Source organism: Drosophila eugracilis, unplaced genomic scaffold (assembly GCF_018153835.1).
Source record: "Drosophila eugracilis isolate 14026-0451.02 unplaced genomic scaffold, ASM1815383v1 contig_445, whole genome shotgun sequence".
In the NCBI taxonomy this organism is placed as follows: domain Eukaryota; kingdom Metazoa; phylum Arthropoda; class Insecta; order Diptera; family Drosophilidae; genus Drosophila; species Drosophila eugracilis.
In genome coordinates this window covers 124,169-146,524 of record NW_024573311.1, presented here as the reverse complement: position 1 = coordinate 146,524, position 22,356 = coordinate 124,169, and the positions used below count along the sequence as shown (strand labels likewise).

Here is a 22,356-nt window from a genome sequence, read left to right as displayed (position 1 = left end):
ATAACTTGAAAGTTTTTAATAATACATTACTTAAATTGACTCAAATGATAAAAAGTAAGAATGGCCGGTAAAAGAAAGACTTAAAGAAAAATTATATTTCAGAAAAATTAAAAACAAATAAATCAAAACAGTGGGACAACGACATAAACGCATGAATACCCCAAATATGATACAAAAGTAACATATATGCGATATATCGCTCATTTTTCAATTGCAAATTATCGACTTGTAAACTCAAATCGTATCGAATTTTTTTGACTGGACGCCACCTGAGAGCCCAATATTTGTGGAACCCCATATAGCCGTTGCGATGGAGGCCAAAACCGATGCTCCCATCTCCCCGGCGCCCACGCCAAATCCGTCGACGGATTCCGCCAAGGAGCAGAACTGCAGCAATAACGCGCAGACCAACTCGACCGTCGCGCCGGGTGCCGCTTCATCCGGTGCCACCACCGTTGGCCAATCCACGAACCCAGTGACCCAGCAGCAGCAACAACAGCCGGCGGCCAAGAAGCCCAGCGGAGAGACCAGCTCCATGCCCACGCGACAGTACCTCGACCAGACGGTTGCGCCTGTTCTGCTCCACGGACTGCAGGCTCTTGCCCGCGAACGACCCACGGATCCCATTCAGTTTCTGGCCTCCTACCTGCTGAAAGCATAGCAATGGTTGCGATGAGAACAATGTCGCTGCGGTGGACAACAACTCCTAGACCCTTTACCTCCCATTTTTTTCGCTCCTTAGTTGTGTAAGTGAAACATAATAAACGTTTAAAGTTAGAATGTATTTGCAAAACACACGTATTGTACTGGGAACACATCCTACACTGTGATGGGGTAACCCCATGGATCCAGTTTCGAGTTGAGCAGCTCCAGCGAGGCGTCGGCAATTTTGGCCAGCAGTTCAGCCAGTTTGTGCTTCGTGTAGACCTTGTACAGCTGCCGGTTTTCGCTGGAGATTTCATCCGCTAGACGCACACATCCCGCAAAGTCTCCGGACTTAAACATGACTTCGTTCAGACACAGGGCGATCTCAGGCAGACAGATGGAGCGTAGCTTCTCCATTTGCAGCAGGCGGTGATTCCAGTTCAGCTGAACGGCGTTCTCAGGCTGCTTTTCGATGAATGGATCCACAAGCCATCCCTTATCCGGGAACATTAGCACATTGTACAGAGTATCAATGGTTTCTGAAAGTGTTTAAGGAAAGAAACCAGTATTATACATATGTATTAATAGTTATATATACCAGGAATCTATACTAAACTTACGTTTGGCCTGTTCTTTAACTTTATGCTCCCAGCGCTGGACTTCGGATCGATGGGCTTGCTCCTTGCGCTCAATGGCCATGCGCTCCGTGAAGTTGTCCTGAGAAGAACCTCCAGCCTGTGGTTTTTTAGGCCTGTTTTGATGCAAACGGCTCCATTCCACAAAACTGTCCACTCCAGATAGATACACTTTGTAGCATAGATACTCCTTCACACAGCACTCCTCGCGCGGCGGGATGTTATCCACAGAGCAGTATAAGTTTATGATTTGCTGTACAATGTCGCCAGGCACCATGCGAAAGGTTTGGCGCACGCATTCCATCTTGCTACTGGCCAGATAGGTGCGTATCATGGCGTTGGCCTGCCACAGCAACTCACCGCGCTGCTCCGGCAGTTGGATAAGCCACTCTAGGGCTGAGATCTTGCGCTGATCTGGCACAGAGATTTGGCCCGCAGGCGGCTCCCCGAATTCCCCAGGTGGATGATTCGCGAGCCAAATGTTTTCCACCGTGATTCTAGTGATCTGTTCCACATCCAAACCTGCTTTCAAAGCGGCATCCAGAGCCAACTCCCGCTGACGCTTTTGCTCAACCTGTTCTAAATAACTGGAGTACAGTTTAACCTGCAGAGGATTTGAGAGAGCTGCTGCATAGTAGGCTATCAGTTGCGGTTCGGCCCTCGCAATCAAGACCTCTACATAGGCAGCAATGATCTTCTCCGCCTGCCGTTCTTGCTCTACGCGTCCGATTTGACGCAGAAAAAGGACGATATGGGCCATAAAGCGCAGTTGATGAGGCGATAGTTGTCCGGCATCTTTCTCTACCCAGCGGGCCATGTGCTGAAGCAGCTCGCCGCAAGTATCCAAGATTAAATGCCGCTGGATAATACCCAATTGTCCCTGAGCAAAGTCCCGCACCGATGCATCCTTAGCCACGTTTAGTTCCTCGAATATCTGTTCCATGGTCATTTTTCCATTCCAGTAGTCATCGGGCATCGGTTGATAACGTTTTAGACAGCAGCCGCGTATCTCCGACTCCACACGGATGTCAATCTGGACCTTCAAATGAGCCCACAGTAAATCATGCCAGTTGCTGTGCAGGAGGGACTTCAGAGAGCTCAAGTGCCCAGAGAAGACACCTGCTGTTGCCCGGCTATACTCGTCGTAGTTCTTGGAATCTGCCAACATCCAGGCGCAGCGTTTCCAGATGTCCCTCCTGGGATTTCCTTCGATGGGCAGCTTTTCGTGGACTCCCGCAACGCTTTGCTCGAAGTTAGGATCTTCGTGGAGACGCCAACCTTCAAGGATTGCGGCTCGCCAGGTTTGACCATAGTGTTTGCACAGCTTTAGGCCGTCATCTACGCGTCCAGAGCGAATGGCCGCAAAAACGGCGCGGGAAAGACGCAGATTGTCCTCCTCGTCTAGGGCGTGCAGCGGGCGTTTCTCGCGTACGGACGCATCCGGGTCCAGGTGCGCCACAATTTCGTGACCTTTACCAAAGGCGGCGCCCTGCAGGTTCTCCAACTGGAAAAGCGTGTTCTCCCAAGCCATCATGCGGTCATGGCAGTGAAGTGGGTTCTGTTGCTCCCCTGGATCGTAGCAGGCTTCTAACCAGTCTACCACAAGCTGATACTCACGAAGGGTAGCATTGATAGTGTAAAGCTGTTGTATAACCTCCTTCTCGCTGCCCCCGAGTGTCGGACCATCATGCATCGCCTCATCCGCCTGTGTATCAGTCTGCAGCAAGATGCGGTCGTAGAAGAGGGCGTGCACTAGGCGCCACGTGTAGATCTCTTGGCGTAACCAACCAAGGATGGCTTCTCGCTGTCGAGCACCCTGTGATCCACCCACACCGCGCTCAATCTCCAGCTCCAGCTGTTCCACTACACCGCGACAGATGTGGGTGAGAGCCTGAATCACTTCGAATGCATCTGCTCCGCCGCTATGTGTCTGTAGCACCTCAAAAAACTGTGGGAATAGGACATCCACACGGCTCTTGCCGCGATCCATATCGTCGCCGGCATCCTCGATCAATGACCGATCCTCCATGGCAGTCGCGTTGCTATGCTCGAGGAGGAGCAGTGAATGAGACAGGTTCTGCGGTGCCACAGAACTATTAAGTGTGGTGCGCAGCAGGCCACTGCGATTGCTCATTGGAAACGGGCTGTCGGGCATAGCTGCTCTCTGAAATTCCTGGCTATCTGCTATTTGGCATTAATTCAATTAATTATAACAAAACAGAAATTCACGCGCTTTCCGCTAAAAATGCCGGGACCCCAGTGTTACCAGATGTTATAACGGCTATCATACCAAATGCCCACGAACTACTCACTAAATAATCCACTCTTTTGAATTCAAAATTATGCTATTAATTAATGCACAAATACATTGCCATTGTAAAATGATTTATTAGTTGATTAAATTAATCAAATTTGGTTTGCTTTAAATGATAAGTCGTAATCCTAGTCTTCTTCATCGCTGAAATCTTCTTCCTCTTTTGCTTTTCTGGATTTTCGCTGAAGTTCCTTGGCGTAGAGTTCCTTAAAGGCTTCGTATTCCGGCAGAGTGACATGGGATATCTTTGTAGCAAAACTCTTTTCTGAAGTGTCTGTAATTTGATACAGTTTGTGGTTTGTAGTGGGCTCATCAGGATTGGCTTTCAGAGGTCGCGGCTTGAATAAGCCCAACCGGACCAAGAACTCGTGGCGACAACGCAGCTCCTCAAATGGTAAAGTTAAAGCAGATGATTTCACTATTTCCGGAACTTCAATGCGCATTACATCTATCATGAAATTAAGCTTTTCCTCTAAGGATTCCTCATGCTGTGCTATTAGATCTGGACTATTCATCAGTAGTTTCCAAACATTTTTACTTGTGGAGACGCGACTTTTTAGAAAGCCAATATGAGAAAGTAACTGATGAGAGTCACTTATGTCCAATAATTCAGGATATTTTGTAAGGAGCAGGTGTAGAAGATTCTCGCCGAACTGGCAGGCTCTCCAAATTTCCAGGCTGTTGATTATTTTTGCTGGCGTTCGTTTAAGAATGTCTGGATTACCGGTAACTATTCTCAGAAAGTTTGTCGTTTCTAAACCGTGATTCTGAAACGTTTGATGTGCTCTCCGCCAAATCTCAGGTGTGAAGATAGATAAAGTTGGCTCCACTTTGACGGCTTCGTCTATGTGGATTTGTTCAAGTTGCAAAATTTTCGGTGCTGCCAGGTGTCTTATGTGATGTAACTGCACGGTAGCGTATGTAATGCAACCATAGGGTTTTAAGATTAAATTGTACTCACCTTTGGTTGCTGTTTTAACACACCATGTGTGTTAAATAATAGTTTTCGTATCATTTTTGAGAATGTGTTTTTAAAAAATTAGGAGGAAAACAATAAACAGCTGTTTTCCTCCGCTTTAAATTGGCATTCACCACAAAACGCATACATCTGCATGTTTAGCTGGTACACCCACCAGAAATTTCAAAAAGCTTATTTCTTAAGAGATTTTAGGAAGTTGACTTGTTTTCCATGTCGGGTGTTCAGGGATTAGTTTATTAAAAAAGCTATAAATAGAAGTGTCGCACATAAACACAGTGGAAAGTTTTATCTAAGCATTTAGTTCAGCAAGTTCAATGTAAGAAGTTTAATTAAAATTAAGTATATAACTACAGTGTGGAGGAGTCAATTGCCATCATAGTTTTTATAAACATAATTAAAAGGGTTATTGTAACGTGCAAAAGTCAACAACTAGTCGGCTTATTTAACGTTCAAGGTTATTTAAATTTTTATATGCAAAATGGGTTTGTTTAAATAGGGAAAATAATTACAAATGGACAAGTACATAAGGAATATTAAGAGTACCTGTTGTCAGCTGTAAACAAAAATCAAAAAGCAAATACTCCAGAAAAATTGTTGGGAATAAAAATGATCGGTACACTAAAAAAAATTAATATGTCAACTTTAACAATAAAATGTAAGAGAACATATATATTAAAACTTTGAATTAAAGAGATTTAATCATAACAAAATGTAGACCAGAAATTGAAGGCAAAAATCTTAGCAACATAATTCGAAAACCAATTGAACTATGACGACATTATCATTATTTTGATTATTTATGCAATTATCTTTTATCTCTGTGTAGCGAACGTGACAAGTATTTATTATTATTGCGGGAATTATTGGCCAAGAGAGGAGGGCTCGTTCGATCGAATGATAACATCGAATTGCCGTACAGGTGGCATCCAGAATAATTCAAGTAGTACTCAAACAAGGTCAAATTCAATAACATTGTGAAATAGAACCATTACTTTTTGTCGATTTGCTTTCAAATAATAGTAGGACGATAAACTTCCCGTAGAGAGATAAAGAGAGTAAGAGATATGGCGCTAGATTCTCTCTTATTCACTGCTGATAAGATGGGTTCTCTTTGAGGCACCCATCCATATTTAACTAACAATCCTCTCGACTTTCTACTCACTCGTAGCCCGCTTCACAAAACATCAACATGTCGAAACTCATCCGTTGGGGAATTGCTTCTGCCGGCAAGATCAGCGAGGACTTTGTCATCGCTCTAAGCACCCTGCCCTCCAGCGACCACAAGGTCCAGGCTATTGCCGCCCGATCCCTGGATCGCGCTCAGGAGTTCGCCACCAAGCACTCCATTCCCAAGGCCCTCGGAAGTTACGAGGAGCTGGCTAAGAGCAGCGATGTCGGTAAGTTTAGTTTAAAAAACAAATTTTTAGTTCTTGCTGTTTTAAAAAACTAATTTATCTTTTTTATTACATAGATGTGGTCTATATTGGTACCCTGAATCCTCAGCACTACGAGGTGGCTGTGCTGATGCTGAACAATGGCAAGCACGTACTCTGCGAGAAGCCGTTTGGCCATGAACAAAAAGCAGGTGGAGGGCATCCTGGCTGCTGCCAAGAACAACAAGCGCTTTTTCATGGAGGCCGTCTGGTCACGATTCTTCCCCTCATACCAGCGCGTCAAGGAGCTTATCTCCAACGGTCAGCTTGGCCAAATTAAGGATGTGGAGGTCAACTTTGGTTTCCCATTGGAGCATGTTGATCGCTTGCAGTAAGTGGTCTAATTTAATGTACTTGGAACTTCAAATTTATATTAATGGATTCTATCCTTCAAAGGAAACGCGAATTGGGTGGCGGAGTAGTCTACGATCTGGGCATCTACACCATCCAGGTCTCTCAGTGGGCCTTCCAGGAGAAACCAGAAAAGATCGAGTCTAAGGGATCCCTTAACGCCGAGGGCATTGACGATGACGTCAGTGCCACTTTGACCTACAGCGGTGGACGCACTGCTCGTATGCGCTTCTCCTCAAAGGTGAAACTTTCCAACACCGCCGTGATCAAGGGCACCAAAGGACAAGTTACCGTAAGTAATCTAATCTATCGTAATAAAACATAAATTATAATAAATGTATTATCTTCTAGCTTATTGACTTCTGGACGGCCAACAAGATGATCGACATCGATGGTCAGGAGAAGGAATGGCTGCCCCCTAAGGGCAAGTACCAGACCAATTATGCCAACTCCGAGGCCATGAGGTACGAGGCAGAGGCAGTGCGTCAGTCCGTCATCGCTGGCGATGTGGAGAACAAGAACGTGACCTACGCCGATAGTTTGCTCTTCGCCGAGATCGAGGACACCATCCGCAAGCAGATCGGTGTGCTGAATAAGTTCGACGAGGAGTAAAAGTAGATTTTAAAATTAAACTTTTAAACATAACATAAAGTAATAAACATAATTTTGTAAAAAAAAAACATTTTATAACTTTTTCTAACTATTTTTGAAAGCAACATATTCTTGATGTTATTTTAATCAAATATAGAAAAGTTTAAAAAAATAATTATTGTCTGTAATAATTTTTCTTTAAATGAAAAAATTTCCAAACATTTTATTAAAAAATATTTTTATATTTTAAGTGCATACATTTTACATGTAAATGTTTTTACAAAAAGTGTACCCCCATCGATTCTATTTTTTTCGATTCCTCCACTCTAAATCAAGGATTGACAAACAGTGCGATAAGGTAGAATATTGATTGTGGAACGGCAGCAATGACATTCCCACTAGGTCGAACTCTGCCTGGGGTGTAACTACACTAGATGATATAGCAAAATTCTCATTCTATACTGTTCACAGTTGATCACGTTTTTGTTGCGTGATAGGGTGTCTTTTAATTTAGGAGCTAGAAAGAAATCGCAGGGGTTTCTTATCTCAGGGTTTTTTTTGTATCAGTTCTCTTATCCCCTGTTCAAGATTTTACCACCTAGACTGACGCTAAGCGAGACCAATTCTAATGACTGGAATGATCTTTATAAATTTTATTAGGAAAATACTATTTAAGCATACAGTTCTTTAAATTTTATACAATTTTAAAAATTGAGCTTTTTGCAGACTACTCAACTGTACTTTTAAAGTTTGGTAGAATAGTAATTTTTGTAGATAGTAGTAAAAAGGGGGGCTCGTCTTAGTTCTGAGAGATAAGATAAGTTCAATTGCGTAGAATACTTCATGGTCAAAGCCCTTTAGAGATTTGGAATACATGGAGTGGACGAAAACCTTATGATCACTTCAAGAACACTGACGGAAATCTATTATGGGTCAGATTCCAGAAACTTATTGACTAGTACTTAATCATTAGCGATCAAAACGATATTAAGTTCTGATAAAACAGGAAACAAAAAAGGAATTACAACAAAGAATTAAACTGAGTATAGCAAAACCCGAGCATCATCACCCAAAAATGTTACTCATAGAGCGTCAATGTGCGGCTCCTTATCAACCGGAATGCAATTGAATACGAAAAGTGCAATGAATGCAGATGCCAGGGACTGATAGGAGACCCCTCGGGACTGGCACTCAGTATCATTATCATGGCGTCAGTAGCTGCCCGGACACGAGCCCGAGCGCGAGACTCGATTCGAAAACAGAACGGATACCCATATAGCAGTCGGTACATCGGGAAGTATAATGCAAAGTCAGGCGAATCTCAACTGGGGCATTGCAGCAGCGGGCAGGATAACACAGGATTTTGTCACCGCTCTTGGAACTGTCGAGAAATCCCGCCATATAGTGGTGGCCGTGGCCGATGTGGATGGTCAACGGGCTCAGGAGTTCGCCCAAAGGAATCAGATTCCCAGGCATTATGATGGTTTCGACGCCTTGGCTCTAGATCGAGAGGTGGATGTGGTATATGTGGGCACCCTTAATCCATATCATTATGCTGTCGTCCATTTGATGTTGGCCAGGGGTAAAAATGTCCTATGTGAGACCCCAATGTGCTTAGGACTGGATCAGGCTAAGGAGCTGTACGCTTTGGCAGAGCAACGCGGAGTATTCCTCATGGAAGGTATTGATTTAAAAAGCTCAAATCAAATGAGAGGTATATATTTTTGATTATCTTTTGCTTTCAGGCATGTGGTCACGTTTTTTTCCCAGCTACGATCGGTTGAGGGAACTTCTGAATAACGATGTCGTTGGGGAGATAACCCAGGTGAAGATCCAACATGGCTTCCGATTGGCTCACATGGAACGGGTGTGCAGTCGCTCTCTAGGCGGTTCCATCCTAATGGACATTGGGATTTACGCCCTACAACTGGGACAGTTTGTTTTCGGTGTTTCCCCTGTCAAAATCCTGCCCAGTGGAACGCAATTAAATAAGGATCGAGTGGATGTGCAGGGTGAGTTTATGCTGGACTATGGAGATGGACGAAGATTGGTGGCTTTGGTGACAGGACTGGAGAATCTTGAAAACGATGCCGTCATTACGGGTACCAAGGGCGAGATTAAGGTGAGCTTATCTTAGTTTTTTTTTCGGATTCAACCTCTGGGTCAGAGGGATTATCAGTGCAGCTGTTTCAGCTTTACTTTGTAAATCTTCCAGCTGTCCAATTATTGGTGCTGCACCCAGTTAAGCCGCTCAAACGGCCCTCCTGAATCCTGGCCGTTGCCACGGGCCAAGTTTGATTTCCACTACACGAACACCTGCGGTTTGAGATATGAAGCGGAGGAAGTGCGTCGTTGCATAGAGAAACGTCTGCTCGAGAGTCCAAGATTCACGCATGCCGAGAGTCTAGAGCTCATAGCCATTACCGATGAAATGAGACGACAAATCGGGGTCACCTATGACGTCTGAGCTGTAAGAGAAGTTAGGAAAACTTAGTAATAAATAAAATACGGGGAATAAACATAGTTTAGCTGGAAAATTATATCAGATTGAGGCCTGAAATTAAAATTAGTATCGTTGAATCTACAATTGGAAATAGCAATACAAATAAATATAATTTATCAATCATAAAAAAATCAAAATATGCTTGCTATTTTGTATTCAATATTTATTTAAATAATTGCAATTATTTTTTCTTTATCTTTTTCATTTTTCCGCTTTTGTCGTTATCAAGTTGCATATACATATTTCTAAATCGTACTGCATGTGTGGTTGCTTTTTTCTGTTGTTTTTTTTTCATTCTGGTTGCTGCCATTTGTTGGTTCATTAAGGCTAATACGCTAAAGGTCAGAACTGAGGAACTTAAGAGCTAAATGAATACTTAAAAGCAGCTAAATCGAGGATAATTCTACAAAAGGATCATACAACTCATTAGGTAATTAAATTGGCTTCGTAACTAAATGCAAAGTACAAAACACAAAATCGGTTAACGATCGATTTGAGTTAAGTTGGGTTAAATCAAATTTGACACAGAATTTGTAAGAGATATTGTGGGGCTCTCAGCTCATTAAATTCATTGAAGCAACACCATAAACAAGGTTAAACAGTGTCCTAATTTTGTTCGTTTTAAATAACAGATAGAAAAAAATAGTAGAAGGAAGCTTGATTTTGCGATGGAAATACATAACTTAAGCAACAAAGTAACTAAACTACAGTATGCACTTATAGACTAATTCGAATTTAACAATAAAATGATTTATACAAGGCGGTTCGAGCCCGATTTGTCAGGCTCTCGCCGCTACTGAAGAGATCTCCTAAAATCTAGGAGTGTCGCCAATGCTATCCATTTTGATTCCTGCCCCTGTTAATCCTTTTTACCTGCCTCCGTTCCCCTTCCCAGCCACGCCCAATGCCGCCTTAAACGTAATGAAGTCTTTTGCTGTGTAAAATTGCTATAAAAACTATTCCCAGCTCTCTCGTTGCTTCCTCCTATTTCGATTTATGGGTGGGTCTCTTTCTCGCTTTGTACAATTCTCAACAAGTTGGGAAAAAAATGTATCGGGCAAGTTTCTTTTAATGAAAACTTTAGCACTAATTCCCAATTATATTTTTTACTAAAATACTTTCCTAAACTTTTTTTAAGTAGGCAAAATGGTGGAATATTTAGGGGGCACTAATAAAGGAACTAAATAATGCTAACGTTATTTAAAGAATTAATGTTAAAAGTGGTCTAATATTTTTAATACACAATCTTTTGGAATTTCTATAGATTTACTATAGTTATCTAGGCTCTGAACAAAAAACTTGAGTCTGGGGTCACTTAAAGTAAAATGGGTAAAATAAAATAAAAACAAAAATGTAAAAGGAGTTCATAAAATGATAGCATTCAATTCAAAGATACTGAGAATTGCGCAAGAAGTGATGTTCTCCTATTTTAAAACCTATTAAGACCCCACAAGTGGACCCATCCCAACTCGGTTTTGGTGGTGCATTCCCTGCTCTAGGTGGACTCGCTCAATGCTGTTCTAGCGGCTGGCGTGGCTGAGGGGCAGTTGGAGGAGCCTGTGGCTCTGGCAAGGCCAACGTCGGTGGCAGCTTGCTCTCCACCACGGCAACAATGGGCGCTGGATTCACAAGCGGCGGGGGCAACGTCTCAAAGCTCATGCATCCTCGCTGCTGACTATCCTCGACAATAGGCGGTGTATCGATGGAGTCGATGGTGGATGCACTGGACGAGGTTCTAACACCGCTTAGTCCCTCGGAGACGGCCACCAATGCGGCGGTAGTGTTGCGGTTGTGCTGAAGCAAATCATTGATCTGGGAGAGGCGCGAGGAACTGGCGATCGGTGTGCTCAAACTGATAAATTCATTGCCGTTGGTCGGGGAAGAGGTGGATGACACGGCAACTGGTGAGGTTGTTGCAGCACCAACTGGATTTCCAATAAGTCGTGACGGTGAAGCGGAGGTGGAGGCAGCCGTAATGGAGACAGCGGTGGTCTGGTATGGCGCATTGCTGGACGCTGTGGTGGTTGCATTTCCGTACGGCGGAGCCGATGGCACCGCACAGGAGCTATAAGCACAGGAGTTGGGGGCTCCAGAGGCGACAGCGACGGCGGGTGACGGCGAATGCTGTTGGTAGGAGGTCGGATAGGAAGTGATCTGTGGCAAGATATAGAAATAATTAATTATCTAAATCTAGTTAAAACTTAAGTTTTTAAATATTACTTACCTGAGTGCTTCCATAGCTGAGCGAATGATATAGTTCTCCGTAGGAGGGCGTGGCATTGGTGCCACTAGCAAAAAGGCCCGAATCTAAGCTATCCAATTGAGTGTATCCCGCATAACTCTGACTCTGAGCCTGCTGCTGCTGAGGAATCACTTGGCCCGATGCGGCCACTCCCTGCTGCTGCACCTGCTGTTGGTAGTAGCTCACAGTGCTCTCGGGCGTGTAAGCTGGAGAAGCGTAGCCGGAACTGTAGTTTGATTGTGTTTGCAGGAAGTATGCGGATGATGAGGCAGCCGTTCCCACCGGGGAATAGCTTATAGTCTGTTGGGACTGCTGCGTTTGCTGCTGCTGGATATGTCCTCCCTGGACGCCTTGAACTGAGCCCTGTCTCTGCTCCAGATCTAAACGCATAACCGTGTGAATGTAGTGGGTTCTTACCCTCGTTGGATTGAATTCCACCCGGCCAACTGTATTGCCACAAGCTTCGCGAGTACATCCGCAAGGAAACATGGCTCGATCAACTTGGCATTTAATACCCGCCTGGCTGCAGGCACAGGTTTCCGGATCGCAAAACTCTCTGCAGGAGCAGCCACAAACTTCTCTGGAGTTTCTGATATCTCTGCATTCGCTCTTCTCGCTGGCATCGATTTTCCGCACACCCGCTGCTTTTAAAAGGGCTCTTCTTTGTTTGGGAGTCACTGGCTGAAGGAAGCCATTAGAACCGTCTTCGGCATCAGAGCCACTACCTTCGCTAAGGTAATCCTCTTCAGACTCCTCGCTGTCATCACTGCTTGAACCACGAGGCTGAAGTTCCTGGTTCTGGCTGCGATGTGCCCGTCTTAATTCCGCTGCATGCTCTGCCAGGGTCATCGTCTTGAAGGCTATATGCCTAGCACCCATTCCCAAGGTGCATCCGCCTGCTGTCGGCACGCAACTGAATCCCTGTTGTCTTGGGAAATAGTACACCTTCACCTCGTCAAAATTAATGGATCGCTTGGCCCGCTTTTGAGCAGCCAAGGGGGGAGCAGAAATGTCGGGCACTAGATCTATAGGATCGTTTTCCGAATCCTCTAATCTCCGTTTGAGATTCGATCTAATAGGTTTGGTTTCGTGCACTTCCTTGACTTCTGGTTCCGGTTCTTTTTCTACCTGATCCTTAAGCATCCTTAACGCGGACGTTTCACTGCCCAGTCCAGAATCAGAGCCCCCGTCTCGGAGCTCATCTTCCTTCGATTTAACGGGCTTAGAGGGCACCTGGTTGGTAGTTGACATCTCCCTAGAACTGGTAGCTATTTCCGTTTCGTTATTTAGCTTCAGCCAGAGCAGCTCACCACTGGTATCGACCTCCTCGTTGGTTGTTATCGACGAGGAGTCCAATAAGTTGTCAATTGCCAGCGGATCCTCGGAAACAGCATCAGAGGCTATAGAAGAGTTCAGATCCGCATCGCCGAGCACAATAATTTCGTTATTCGGATAGTTCTCCAGCTCGAGGAACTGCTCCTCTAGTTCGATGTCCGCGGGGCCGTGGGCAAAGTCCGCCAACTCATCGTCCATTTGCTCCAGAGGCAAAGGTAAGCAGGCCAACGCCTTAGCCTTGGCTGCATGAACCTTGGTTGCATCGATTATGGAGGTCTTGATCTGTCTCTCGATGTCGACCTCATCATCGTCCAGTTCGGGCAGGATCTGCAATTGTTGCTGTCTTTGATTCCCTTGATCATCCTCATGATCACACTGCTCATTCTTCTTGATCCTTCATATCACGGTCTTCATGGGCACTTAAACTGGGAGTGTCCTCCCGTTGGCCAGTTGCCGTGTTTCCTGATGGGCTGAACATATTGGAGCCGCTCGCATTTTTTTGTATGTACGTGAATATCTTTTTGATGGGAGTGAACATGCTATCCGTGTCGAATTCACCAAAAATTCACTTGCTCTTCCTAGATCTTCAAGTTTCCTTCGGTCACCATCTATAAGAGAAATTGGACATTGTTTTATATAACCTTTTAAGCAAAATTCCTTTGCAGGTAGGAAAAATTTCTAGATCAGGTGTGTATATACAGTGGCCTCCCTGAAGAGTGAACACCGTGGAATGTGAACTTTATCAAAATTGTATTTAAAACTAATATTAATTATAAAAATATATTTTTAAGAGCGTTTTAAAATTAATATCACCTCCCAAAGAGTTTTATAATCACATTAGTGTTCATATCAATGCATTTTTTTCTGTGTACGTGTAAAGGTTAAGAATATATTTTTTCCCTTCGCTTTTCTTTTATATATCGTAGTTCACTTTCTTGAAGTGGCACTGCATTTGCACGAGTGTGCGTGTGCAGAATCCTTCAAAGTCCTGGATCCCCTAGAATTTCACACAATAAAAAAGGCCACCCGAAAAGTAGACACACCGCAAATTAAAATCAATATTGATTAGCTGATTTTTGGAAGCTCACCTTCGCGGCTTTATATTCGCTCTAAGACTAACGACAGGACTCGCGAGATCGGTGGGGATTATCCTTTTTGGAATTTGCGTTGCAGCTGCGAAAAAAAGCTGAGAGCGAGAGAGATGACGAAAGGCGCAACTGTGTGTGTGTGTGTGTGATGGGCTGTATGTGTGTGTGTGTGCGAAAATAGAGCAGGACGCGAATGTATTGAATTTCCAATGTTTTTTGTATGAATTCAATCACTTAAAAAGTCATAGTCGTTTCAATAAGATGTTTCAAACTTTTCACACTTTCTCAATTTTTCACTCCTTTTCTTGCAATGTTATTACTTCTTTCATCCAGTGTGCCCGCGGCGATACTAATGAAATATACCAGATATCTAAGACTTCAAATATACTCAATTTTACCAAAACCATCAGTTACTTAAATCGGGGAGAGACTCGATATACCGATAACTGTGGTTGCTGTATATGATAAACGACTTATGCAGAAGCGATTGAAAATGAAACCAACAATGAATCTGTATATATAAATTTAAAAAGCGTAATGAATTGCAGAAATGTCAAAAAAGTGATGGGTTTCCCCGCAACACGTTTAAAACTTAGTTATAATATATTTATTATATAAGTTTTTATCAAAATATCGTGTCTAAAGGCATGATTGGAAGTTTTTCTTGTAGAGCTTTTGATTTTTAAAACAGAGAACCCTAGTAGGGATTAAAGTGTAAAAAAAAATTATTTAAAAAATGTAATATATCCACTGATGACTATTTAACTTTTTTTATCACAATAATGGATGATTGCCTACAATAATTATGAGACAATATTCCAGAAATGCTTTATTTACTTCAGTTTTGAATGAATTTTTTTTAATTTAAAATAATTTTAAAGTTGATTTTAAAATATATAACAAGGATTTCTTATTGGAAATTTTATTGAAATTATTGGTCACACCACATCAATTATGTGCTAAAAGCCTATAGAAATGGGTACCATTGGCTTGAGTCTGTGTTAATAAACAGTATGACCAAATTAATTCAATATATCACCGCAGCTTTCCACCATTTGTCTGTTGCGGTCACACACAAAAATACTTCACTGTTGGTTCTCATCTACGATTTTTTATTTACAGATTCGGTCACACTATTCATAAAAAAGTAAAGTGGAAAGTTGTAAGTTAAGTTTACCAATAAACCAATCAAAACAAATTCTCCAATAAGCAGGGAAATCAATAATAAAAGGGTCGCGAAAAAAAACTAGCCGCGAGGTCGCCCAGGAAATGAAATCGACAAAAACAAGACTTCCGACGCGACAATAAATTTGCGAGAAGCGAATCGTCAATTCAGTCGCTATCTGTCTCCCTCTGAGCTCGTTTCGTTTCGCTTCTTTGGGGCTGTTTTGGGGCACACAGTTGAAGGAAAATACGTAAATGCAAATAGTATACTGTTTTTCAAGAGCCGCGTTAAGTAGTGCGTAATTCGGCTGTTTTGCGTTGTTGCTTTCGCGTTTCTCCCCTTAATTAATTAAGAAAGTTGTATAAAAATTTTCTCGCCCCGTCCGCCATAGTGTAAGAGTGTAAGAGCGAGTGCGATAGATGGCCATGAATTTTTTGGGTGCGTTGCCCAAGGGGGCGGTCGTTAAAGCGAGACGTCCATATGACCTGCTCCAAGTGCAGTGTGAACAGTGGGTTCGCAATAACTAAAATATTGCTCAATTTTCATTGTTAAGAGATCAAGAAACTGCAGGTGCACCGTGGGCTTGGAATAAAGCTGATCGAAACTGATCGGTCTGATCGGTCACACGATTTATTAGGGTTTTAACCGCTCCAAAGAAAAGAATATAGCGGTTCTTTGTTCTGCTTGTTTTGCGTCTTAATTAAAGAGAGTTCGGTTGTGTTAGTGTGTGTGTATTTATCTGCGATACGTTTTCTTATCATACAAGTCTCAAAAAAAAAACACCCACTTTTCCTCTCATGTTTTTCTTAAAGCCGAAATGTAAACAAAATCCCATCTTCTATTTGCTCACATTTGTTTATTTAAGACTTTTTCACTTCGCAAAATGGGAGGACCATACAATACATTTTTATTAAGTAGTATGTGTGACTGTAAATATAACGCTAATTGTATTCTCCGGTCTTTAGCTGTGCTTCAAATATGCGTGCTGAGAAAATTGCACTTGTTGACTTTTTGAGTGAGGCAATTTTACAGTCAAGACCACGTTAATAGGTTTCAGTAGATTGAACTTCTAGTAGAAATACTAATAAAACGTCTGACTATCCAATGATAATACAAATATAGTATTTTCTACAACAATAATTTTTTGTAGAAAATAATGCATACCTATATAAAACACTTCACTTATAATGTATTTGTGTATTTTAAAATACTAATATACCTTGTTTAGGGGCTATTTGATTGACCATTGTTGTGGCTGCGTGGTGTTTTTGTTCTCACTCTTATTCTCTCTTGATTCGTTTGTAATTGTGTTGGTACATGTGAATGACGCATCGTCAGCTGTTCTAAAAGAACCGTAATTTCCTGACCCTAGCGTTGAACGTTGTTTTATATTTTATTGAATTTTCCGCAGACGGGCGCGAAGGCCAGTTCTATTGTTCGAGTGTCTTAAAGGTTTAATAAACCATATTGGTTATGTAGATAGGTTAATTTATACATTTCCCGGTGAGTTAATCACCGCCAGCTGTCGGCTGATCATGGAAAATTTCGCATTGGTTTACAAACGGATTGTTTTAATTCAATTTAAAGTGCGGTTTTCGCTTTGCAACTACGTCATTCTCTGGACAAAAAAATGTAGGCGAAATTCCTTTATCGCAAGTGAGAGAGAATTAAACAAAAAAAGAGAGAGCAAGTTTGCGGCTTTTGATAGTGTTTGTGAGTGTGTGACTGTGCACTTTGCTCCAATGCCTTAGTACAAAAACAATAGAACGGGGCGGAAGGGAGAAACAAACAATTGTTGACTGACTGCATTTTTAATGTCATAGAGAGACTCACAGCATATTTCCTCTCTCCTTCTTCGTTAATTTAATAACGCCGCAAAGCAACAACAACATCTGTGATGTTTGTCACTATTTTACTTTCTCCGCTTCTCTCCTTCGTTAATGCATTTTGCATTGATTTTTATCTCAGCTCAGCTTCCGCCCTTACTCTCCTTAGCTCTTCGCTGTTAGTTAACCTCTCTCCACAAAATAAATAAGATTCGTGTAGACTTTCATCCCCCGATCTTGGTAGATTTATCTCCACTGTATAGTCTGGCTTCAATGTGTTAATTAATTACAGTCGGGAATCTGAGATTTCCAACGTCTGTCATTATAAAATCAAATTGAAATTTATTCGGAACTTTTCCTAAGTCCAGAGAATGGAGTTAAGATTAATATTAAATATCTTGTTTATCTTGAGATATTTATTAATATATTTAGTTAAATATATTTATATAAACACGTTAATTTGATACATATAGAAGTCTCTAGAGGACTTGCTCTCATTACGGAGAAAAACGAGGGGCCAGTGTAGCGTATGAATCATAAAAATAACACTGATAACAGATAGATTGTCGAAACCGCACGCATTCCGTCTGAATAATTCGAGGCGTCCCCTCAATACGTAATAAATATCATTTTATATTTCTAAATAACCCGCCCTCGAAAATAGTTTTATCAGAAACTGTCGGAATTATCAATTGTATAGTAGCTGAAGGAGTTCCAATAAATGGTTTATTACGATAACTAAGTTTTCCCATACAAACTCGATAAGAATTTTGTTTAATTGCAAACCTTTATATTTGCGGCTTGGAAATTAAAGAAGAAAGGGAAAAACAATAATTGGGCCTAAACAACATTTTTAAGGCTTCTCTTTAGTGTTTGCCAAAGTATTTTTAGTTGTTGCTGTGTTTGTTTTTACACATGCAATTAACTAAGTTTGTGAGTGTTTGAAGCCGACACGCAAGCAATTTTCCAAGCCCAGTTCTTGACATTGAAATTCGTAGTTCCGGATTTGTACTTTCTCTGATAGTTCGACTTTCTTATCAGTAGTATTATGTTGCTAAGTGACGTGAACGATAATGATTTGTTTTTCTGACGTGTGAAAGTATTGAAATTAAGTAATTTGTATTCAGTTGAGAGTTTTTTTTAGGGCGTATGGCTTTCAGTTTCAATTGGATTTATCGATTACCATTAGCAACGGCGCTCTTTTTGCTCTGTTTTACTTTTCACTGATGGATGATGGAGGCCTTTTATGCATATTGTCGGATATATGTACATATTTCATTCAATTCGTTAAGCTTGTCGACGGCGTCATTAAACAAACAAGGGCGCCACTCTGTCCTCTGACGTTTTCCTGTGTGTTTATCATGTATCCACATATGCAATATTTTCAAGTGTCGGATTTTATACAAGATACTTTGAATCATTATATCGTTTCTATCTTACTATCTCAGAGATTTATTTGTTATTTTTAATCTTTTAGATTCCGCATCCACACTCAGCAGCAATCTTTCCGAAAAGACTTACTCAGCAGAGAGGGAGTGAGTTGCAATAACCGTCCGTAGAAAATCATCAGTTGCCATCTCAAAGGAGGAAGACCGCATCCGATCCAATCCGAACCGATCATGGCAACCACACCACGCAGCGGCGGTGCCAGCGGCACTGGAGCGGCGCAGCGACCCAATGGCAATTCGCAGAATAAAAGTTGCCAATTCAAGTTGGTGCTCCTCGGCGAATCCGCCGTGGGCAAGTCATCCCTGGTGCTGCGCTTCGTCAAGGGACAGTTCCACGAGTACCAGGAGAGCACGATAGGTGCAGCCTTTCTGACACAGACCATTTGCATAGAGGATACTGTCGTTAAGTTCGAGATCTGGGACACGGCTGGCCAAGAGCGGTAATTATTGGAGGGATTAACTTTAATCTTGAACTTGTGAGCTGATTTTAACAATGTATATTTGCGTTTACAGATACCACAGCTTAGCTCCCATGTATTATCGGGGAGCGCAGGCCGCCATCGTTGTCTATGATATACAGAATCAAGACAGTTTTCAGCGTGCGAAGACTTGGGTCAAGGAACTGCATAAACAAGTGAGTGTCATCATTTCCGTTCTTCCGTTTTCACCATCAAGGTCAATGCTATCTCGTGCACAGCGTTTCATTATTGAATGGATGTGAATTACTTTTTTATTGTTGTACATTAACTGCCCTCCAGTGGGTGCATTGAACTTGATTCGAGACATTCGGCATTCGTTCATGCCCCATTGCATTTATTTAGTTGTTATTCTTTTCCAACTTGGGTAACTGCTGTTAGTTGTTTATGTGTATATAAGACTTAACTGAGTTTATGATTACAAAATTTTTTTTCTAATACTTTTCAATGTAATAAAATGTTTATTTTCCTCTTTTCCAGGCCTCACCAAACATTGTCATTGCGCTGGCCGGCAACAAGGCGGATCTGTCAAACATTCGCGTCGTGGAGTTCGATGAAGCGAAGCAATATGCCGAGGAGAACGGCCTGCTGTTCATGGAAACATCCGCCAAGACGGGCATGAATGTCAACGACATTTTCTTGGCCATTGGTAGGCTATTAATGACACCAAGAACCATACTGGAAACTAAGCTAATCACTTTTCTAATTATAGCCAAGAAACTACCTAAGAACGATGGCGCCAACAATCAGGGTACCAGCATAAGGCCGACTGGCACCGAAACAAATCGACCGACGAACAACTGCTGCAAGTGATGTCCTTTTGTAGGTTAGTTCATTCCAACCGAATGATGGCTCCGTTTATAATAACGTTCTCATTTGGCTTTCTAGAAAATGAAATTTCCAACGAGAGATTTGAAAAGTTTATGCTGATAATTATAAATAAAAAAATTATTTAAAAATTCAACAGAATCAGAAAGAAATACCTAAAGCCGGCTCTCCCAGGGGACAGTAAATTCATTTGGGAGCCACATAAACAATAATAATAAAGACCACATAAGGATTATAAACTAAATACCGACGGAGTTCCCCTACCCAACATAAACGAAAGTTGCAATTAATGAAAGTTAGTTAAAAATTCCCAAACCCTAAATTTCCTCTCATTAGAACCGATAACTGTCCAAAATCAAAAAAAGATGGAAAACTGACACGCCCATTGCAATAGAGCTAAACTATCAGTATAATACCAACATAAACAACATTTCAAATAACAAAGCAAAAAAATAACAAGTTGAAGAGAAAGGGCAGAAGGTTTTTGCAGAGTTCATCGTGTCGTAGAAAGTTTGAAATTGTATTGTAAAAAAACAGAAAATCCCGGAAAGCATCTAAGCGAGCAAAATAATATTTGTAAAGTTTACATTTCGTGTAAGTTTCTGAGAGAATTAAGTAAAGGGAAGATTCCAGTTGCAGTTGTTCTCAGCAGCGTTCCAAAAAAAAAAAAAAAAAAAAAAAAATAAAAAAAAAAGAAACACCACAAGGAGCAAAAGTTCAGGCCAGCGGCTGAAGATCCTCGCTCGCCTCGGTCTGTGGCAATGTGTGTGTCTCTCCGGCTCCGAAGCACTGGATTCCAGATTCCAGTTACCAAACTCGGATACGGATTCGACTCCGGGTCGCGGTGGACACGTGTGATAGTTGCAATTTATATAAATTATATATACACATATGAAAATGAAAGAAAACAAAAACCACAAAAAAAAAACAAAAAGAAAACAAATTATGCATAATTAAAATTTTTTTTAGTTTCGTCTTGTTTGAACTATTTTTCCACATTCTAGCAGCAATCGAAGATTTAATGCTACTATCTTTAAACATAAACGAGAAAGGAGAAACTATCGTAAACCATAAAAATAAAAAATAAAAATTAAACTTACATCTAGTATGCAATTAAGCGAAGGAAGTAAAGTGAAATCTTAAGCATAAACCTTGAAATACTTTACCATAATGCAAAGAGAAAAACAAACGTAAATAAAACGAATCGAACAACACAATACCATAAACTATTTGTTTAAATCGTTCCACGAGACATCTATATGATCCGATGCTTATTTCTTTCCAATTCATAATTTTTATGTTGTCTATATGTATTTAAATTTACCATTTATAAATTATAATAAATGAAAACATCGTATTTACTTATATATATATATGAGTTCGTATATATATAGAGTCATTCGATTTGAATCGACAATGAACCAAAATTTTTATTTAAATTATGGGTCACTAAATTATAATAGGAAAAAAACAGTGTTTTTGCAGTTTTAAAAAATTAAATTAAGGAAATTTTCATCCTGTCAAGTGGATATTAATAGCTAGTTGGGTTCTAACGTTAGTCATTACTAAACGTAGGTTGGATGATGACGAATTGTCTGGACTTTAAAAGGGAATTTCACCAATAATCATCGTAATATTCCTTTAATTAGTCTCGAGTTGGAGCTCTTCTAGAGCGGATCGGTGAAAGATGGAAATAGTCTTTTCTGCTGATGTGGTTATCCTAGGAAATGCAAGCGTTGGAAAATCTTTGTTAGTCTCGCAATATGTAAGCGGTGAAGTCCCTGAAAATATTCAACCCACTGAGGGAGTGGAGTTTGTGTTTAAAACTATACTGGAACCTCATGAAACTACCAGGTTGAAGATCTGGGATACAACGGGTCACGAGAGGTGAGTATTATCATATTAAAAATAAGATTTATTATCCCAGATAAATTCGTTTTGTTTTTGATATTTTAATATTTTAATTTTATGAGTTGTTGTATTTGTTATATTTTTGTTTAACTTAGATTCAAAGAGATAGTAAAAAGGCTATATACAAACCATGAAAGTGCCCTATTGGTATACGATATTCATGATCGAAAGAGTTATAATGATGTGATCCAGTTGGCCGAAGAACTCAATGATTGGGTAGGCTTAAAGTTTGGATTTATTTTTTTAAATGTTTAATATTTCTTTATTTTATAGACATTAAATCCAAGGAAAGTTATAGCCTTGGTGGGCAACAAGATTGATATTCCCAACAATCGAGTTGTGTCCACTTTTGAGGCGGAGAAATATGCTGAGAGAAATGGATTAATCTTTTGGGAAACATCTGCAATTACCAACTTGAATGTCAGCAAGTGCTTCCTTGATGTTGGTTAGTTTTAAAATTGTAAATTCTTTTTCGCTTTTATACGCTAATGTTATTTTTTTTCAGCAATTGCTTTAAGAAATTCAAAAGCATCAATTAAGCGAAGAAGATCTTCTTGGTACTTGTAATAATCATATCAGAAACTGG

At 41.0% G+C, this 22,356-nt stretch overlaps 7 protein-coding genes across 10 annotated transcripts; 4 read left to right on the top strand and 3 right to left on the bottom strand.

Moving 5' to 3' along the window:
• Positions 1-83: 83 nt before the first annotated feature.
• On the top strand, positions 84-784 carry LOC108110884 (protein dpy-30 homolog). The gene has a single exon (XM_017220142.2). It carries the CDS (start codon positions 311-313, stop codon positions 659-661), a length of 351 nt encoding a protein of 116 aa, XP_017075631.2. The 5' UTR covers positions 84-310; the 3' UTR covers positions 662-784.
• On the bottom strand, positions 764-3,550 carry LOC108110881 (nuclear pore complex protein Nup107). The gene is made up of 2 exons (XM_017220139.2): positions 1,266-3,550; positions 764-1,184 (listed from the first exon to the last, which is right to left on the bottom strand). The coding sequence occupies exons 1-2, from the start codon at positions 3,433-3,435 to the stop codon at positions 820-822; spliced, it is 2,535 nt and encodes an 844-aa protein (XP_017075628.1). The 5' UTR covers positions 3,436-3,550; the 3' UTR covers positions 764-819.
• Positions 3,551-3,648: 98 nt separating this feature from the next.
• On the bottom strand, positions 3,649-4,690 carry LOC108110883. The gene is made up of 2 exons (XM_017220141.2): positions 4,556-4,690; positions 3,649-4,499 (listed from the first exon to the last, which is right to left on the bottom strand). The coding sequence occupies exons 1-2, from the start codon at positions 4,607-4,609 to the stop codon at positions 3,723-3,725; spliced, it is 831 nt and encodes a 276-aa protein (XP_017075630.1). The 5' UTR covers positions 4,610-4,690; the 3' UTR covers positions 3,649-3,722.
• Positions 4,691-4,783: 93 nt separating this feature from the next.
• Positions 4,784-7,123, top strand: LOC108110882 (trans-1,2-dihydrobenzene-1,2-diol dehydrogenase). Its single transcript, XM_017220140.2, is given in 6 exon segments — positions 4,784-4,889; positions 5,742-5,970; positions 6,045-6,136; positions 6,138-6,337; positions 6,403-6,649; positions 6,709-7,123. Coding segments are annotated over 5 exon segments (1,008 nt in total). The 5' UTR covers positions 4,784-4,889; positions 5,742-5,762; the 3' UTR covers positions 6,970-7,123.
• A 981-nt stretch (positions 7,124-8,104) lies between these two features.
• LOC108110898 (trans-1,2-dihydrobenzene-1,2-diol dehydrogenase) lies at positions 8,105-9,478 on the top strand. Of its 2 annotated transcripts, none has more exons than XM_017220156.2 (3): positions 8,105-8,629; positions 8,694-9,070; positions 9,142-9,330. In XM_017220156.2, the coding sequence occupies exons 1-3, from the start codon at positions 8,251-8,253 to the stop codon at positions 9,214-9,216; spliced, it is 831 nt and encodes a 276-aa protein (XP_017075645.2). In that variant the 5' UTR covers positions 8,105-8,250; the 3' UTR covers positions 9,217-9,330. The 2 variants fall into 2 exon arrangements, with proteins under 2 accessions (XP_017075645.2, XP_017075644.1); XM_017220155.2 differs by having other exon boundaries at positions 8,118-8,629; positions 9,164-9,478.
• Positions 9,479-9,593: 115 nt separating this feature from the next.
• On the bottom strand, positions 9,594-14,453 carry LOC108110897. The gene is given in 4 exon segments (XM_017220154.2): positions 9,594-11,605; positions 11,676-13,415; positions 13,417-13,636; positions 14,117-14,453. Coding segments are annotated over 3 exon segments (2,535 nt in total). The 5' UTR covers positions 13,567-13,636; positions 14,117-14,453; the 3' UTR covers positions 9,594-10,960.
• A 716-nt stretch (positions 14,454-15,169) lies between these two features.
• On the top strand, positions 15,170-21,276 carry LOC108110661 (ras-related protein Rab-5B). 3 transcript variants are annotated; one of them, XM_017219774.2, is made up of 6 exons: positions 15,170-15,278; positions 18,585-18,995; positions 19,069-19,189; positions 19,512-19,680; positions 19,744-19,857; positions 19,920-21,276. In XM_017219774.2, exons 2-5 carry the CDS (start codon positions 18,727-18,729, stop codon positions 19,842-19,844), a joined length of 660 nt encoding a protein of 219 aa, XP_017075263.1. In that variant the 5' UTR covers positions 15,170-15,278; positions 18,585-18,726; the 3' UTR covers positions 19,845-19,857; positions 19,920-21,276. The 3 variants fall into 3 exon arrangements, with proteins under 3 accessions (XP_017075263.1, XP_017075264.1, XP_017075265.1); XM_017219775.2 differs by lacking the exon at positions 15,170-15,278 and adding an exon at positions 15,428-15,531; XM_017219776.2 differs by lacking the exon at positions 15,170-15,278 and adding an exon at positions 16,766-16,784.
• Positions 21,277-22,356: the final 1,080 nt, after the last annotated feature.

Bases quoted from the DNA above. Each gene is read 5' to 3' on its own strand.
- LOC108110884 (XM_017220142.2), top strand. From the start codon at position 311: ATGGAGGCCAAAACCGATGCTCCCATCTCCCCGGCGCCCACGCCAAAT.
- LOC108110661 (XM_017219774.2), top strand. From the start codon at position 18,727: ATGGCAACCACACCACGCAGCGGCGGTGCCAGCGGCACTGGAGCGGCG. The intron at 19,190-19,511 runs GTGAGTGTCATC...CCTCTTTTCCAG, and splicing joins TCAAGGAACTGCATAAACAA to GCCTCACCAAACATTGTCAT. The intron at 19,681-19,743 runs GTAGGCTATTAA...TTCTAATTATAG, and splicing joins CGACATTTTCTTGGCCATTG to CCAAGAAACTACCTAAGAAC.
- LOC108110898 (XM_017220155.2), top strand. From the start codon at position 8,251: ATGCAAAGTCAGGCGAATCTCAACTGGGGCATTGCAGCAGCGGGCAGG. The intron at 8,630-8,693 runs GTATTGATTTAA...TTTTGCTTTCAG, and splicing joins CGGAGTATTCCTCATGGAAG to GCATGTGGTCACGTTTTTTT. The intron at 9,071-9,163 runs GTGAGCTTATCT...TAAATCTTCCAG, and splicing joins GTACCAAGGGCGAGATTAAG to CTGTCCAATTATTGGTGCTG.
- LOC108110883 (XM_017220141.2), bottom strand. From the start codon at position 4,609: ATGATACGAAAACTATTATTTAACACACATGGTGTGTTAAAACAGCAA. The intron at 4,500-4,555 runs GTGAGTACAATT...GCTACCGTGCAG, and splicing joins TGTTAAAACAGCAACCAAAG to TTACATCACATAAGACACCT.
- LOC108110881 (XM_017220139.2), bottom strand. From the start codon at position 3,435: ATGCCCGACAGCCCGTTTCCAATGAGCAATCGCAGTGGCCTGCTGCGC. The intron at 1,185-1,265 runs GTAAGTTTAGTA...AAACACTTTCAG, and splicing joins AGTTAAAGAACAGGCCAAAC to AAACCATTGATACTCTGTAC.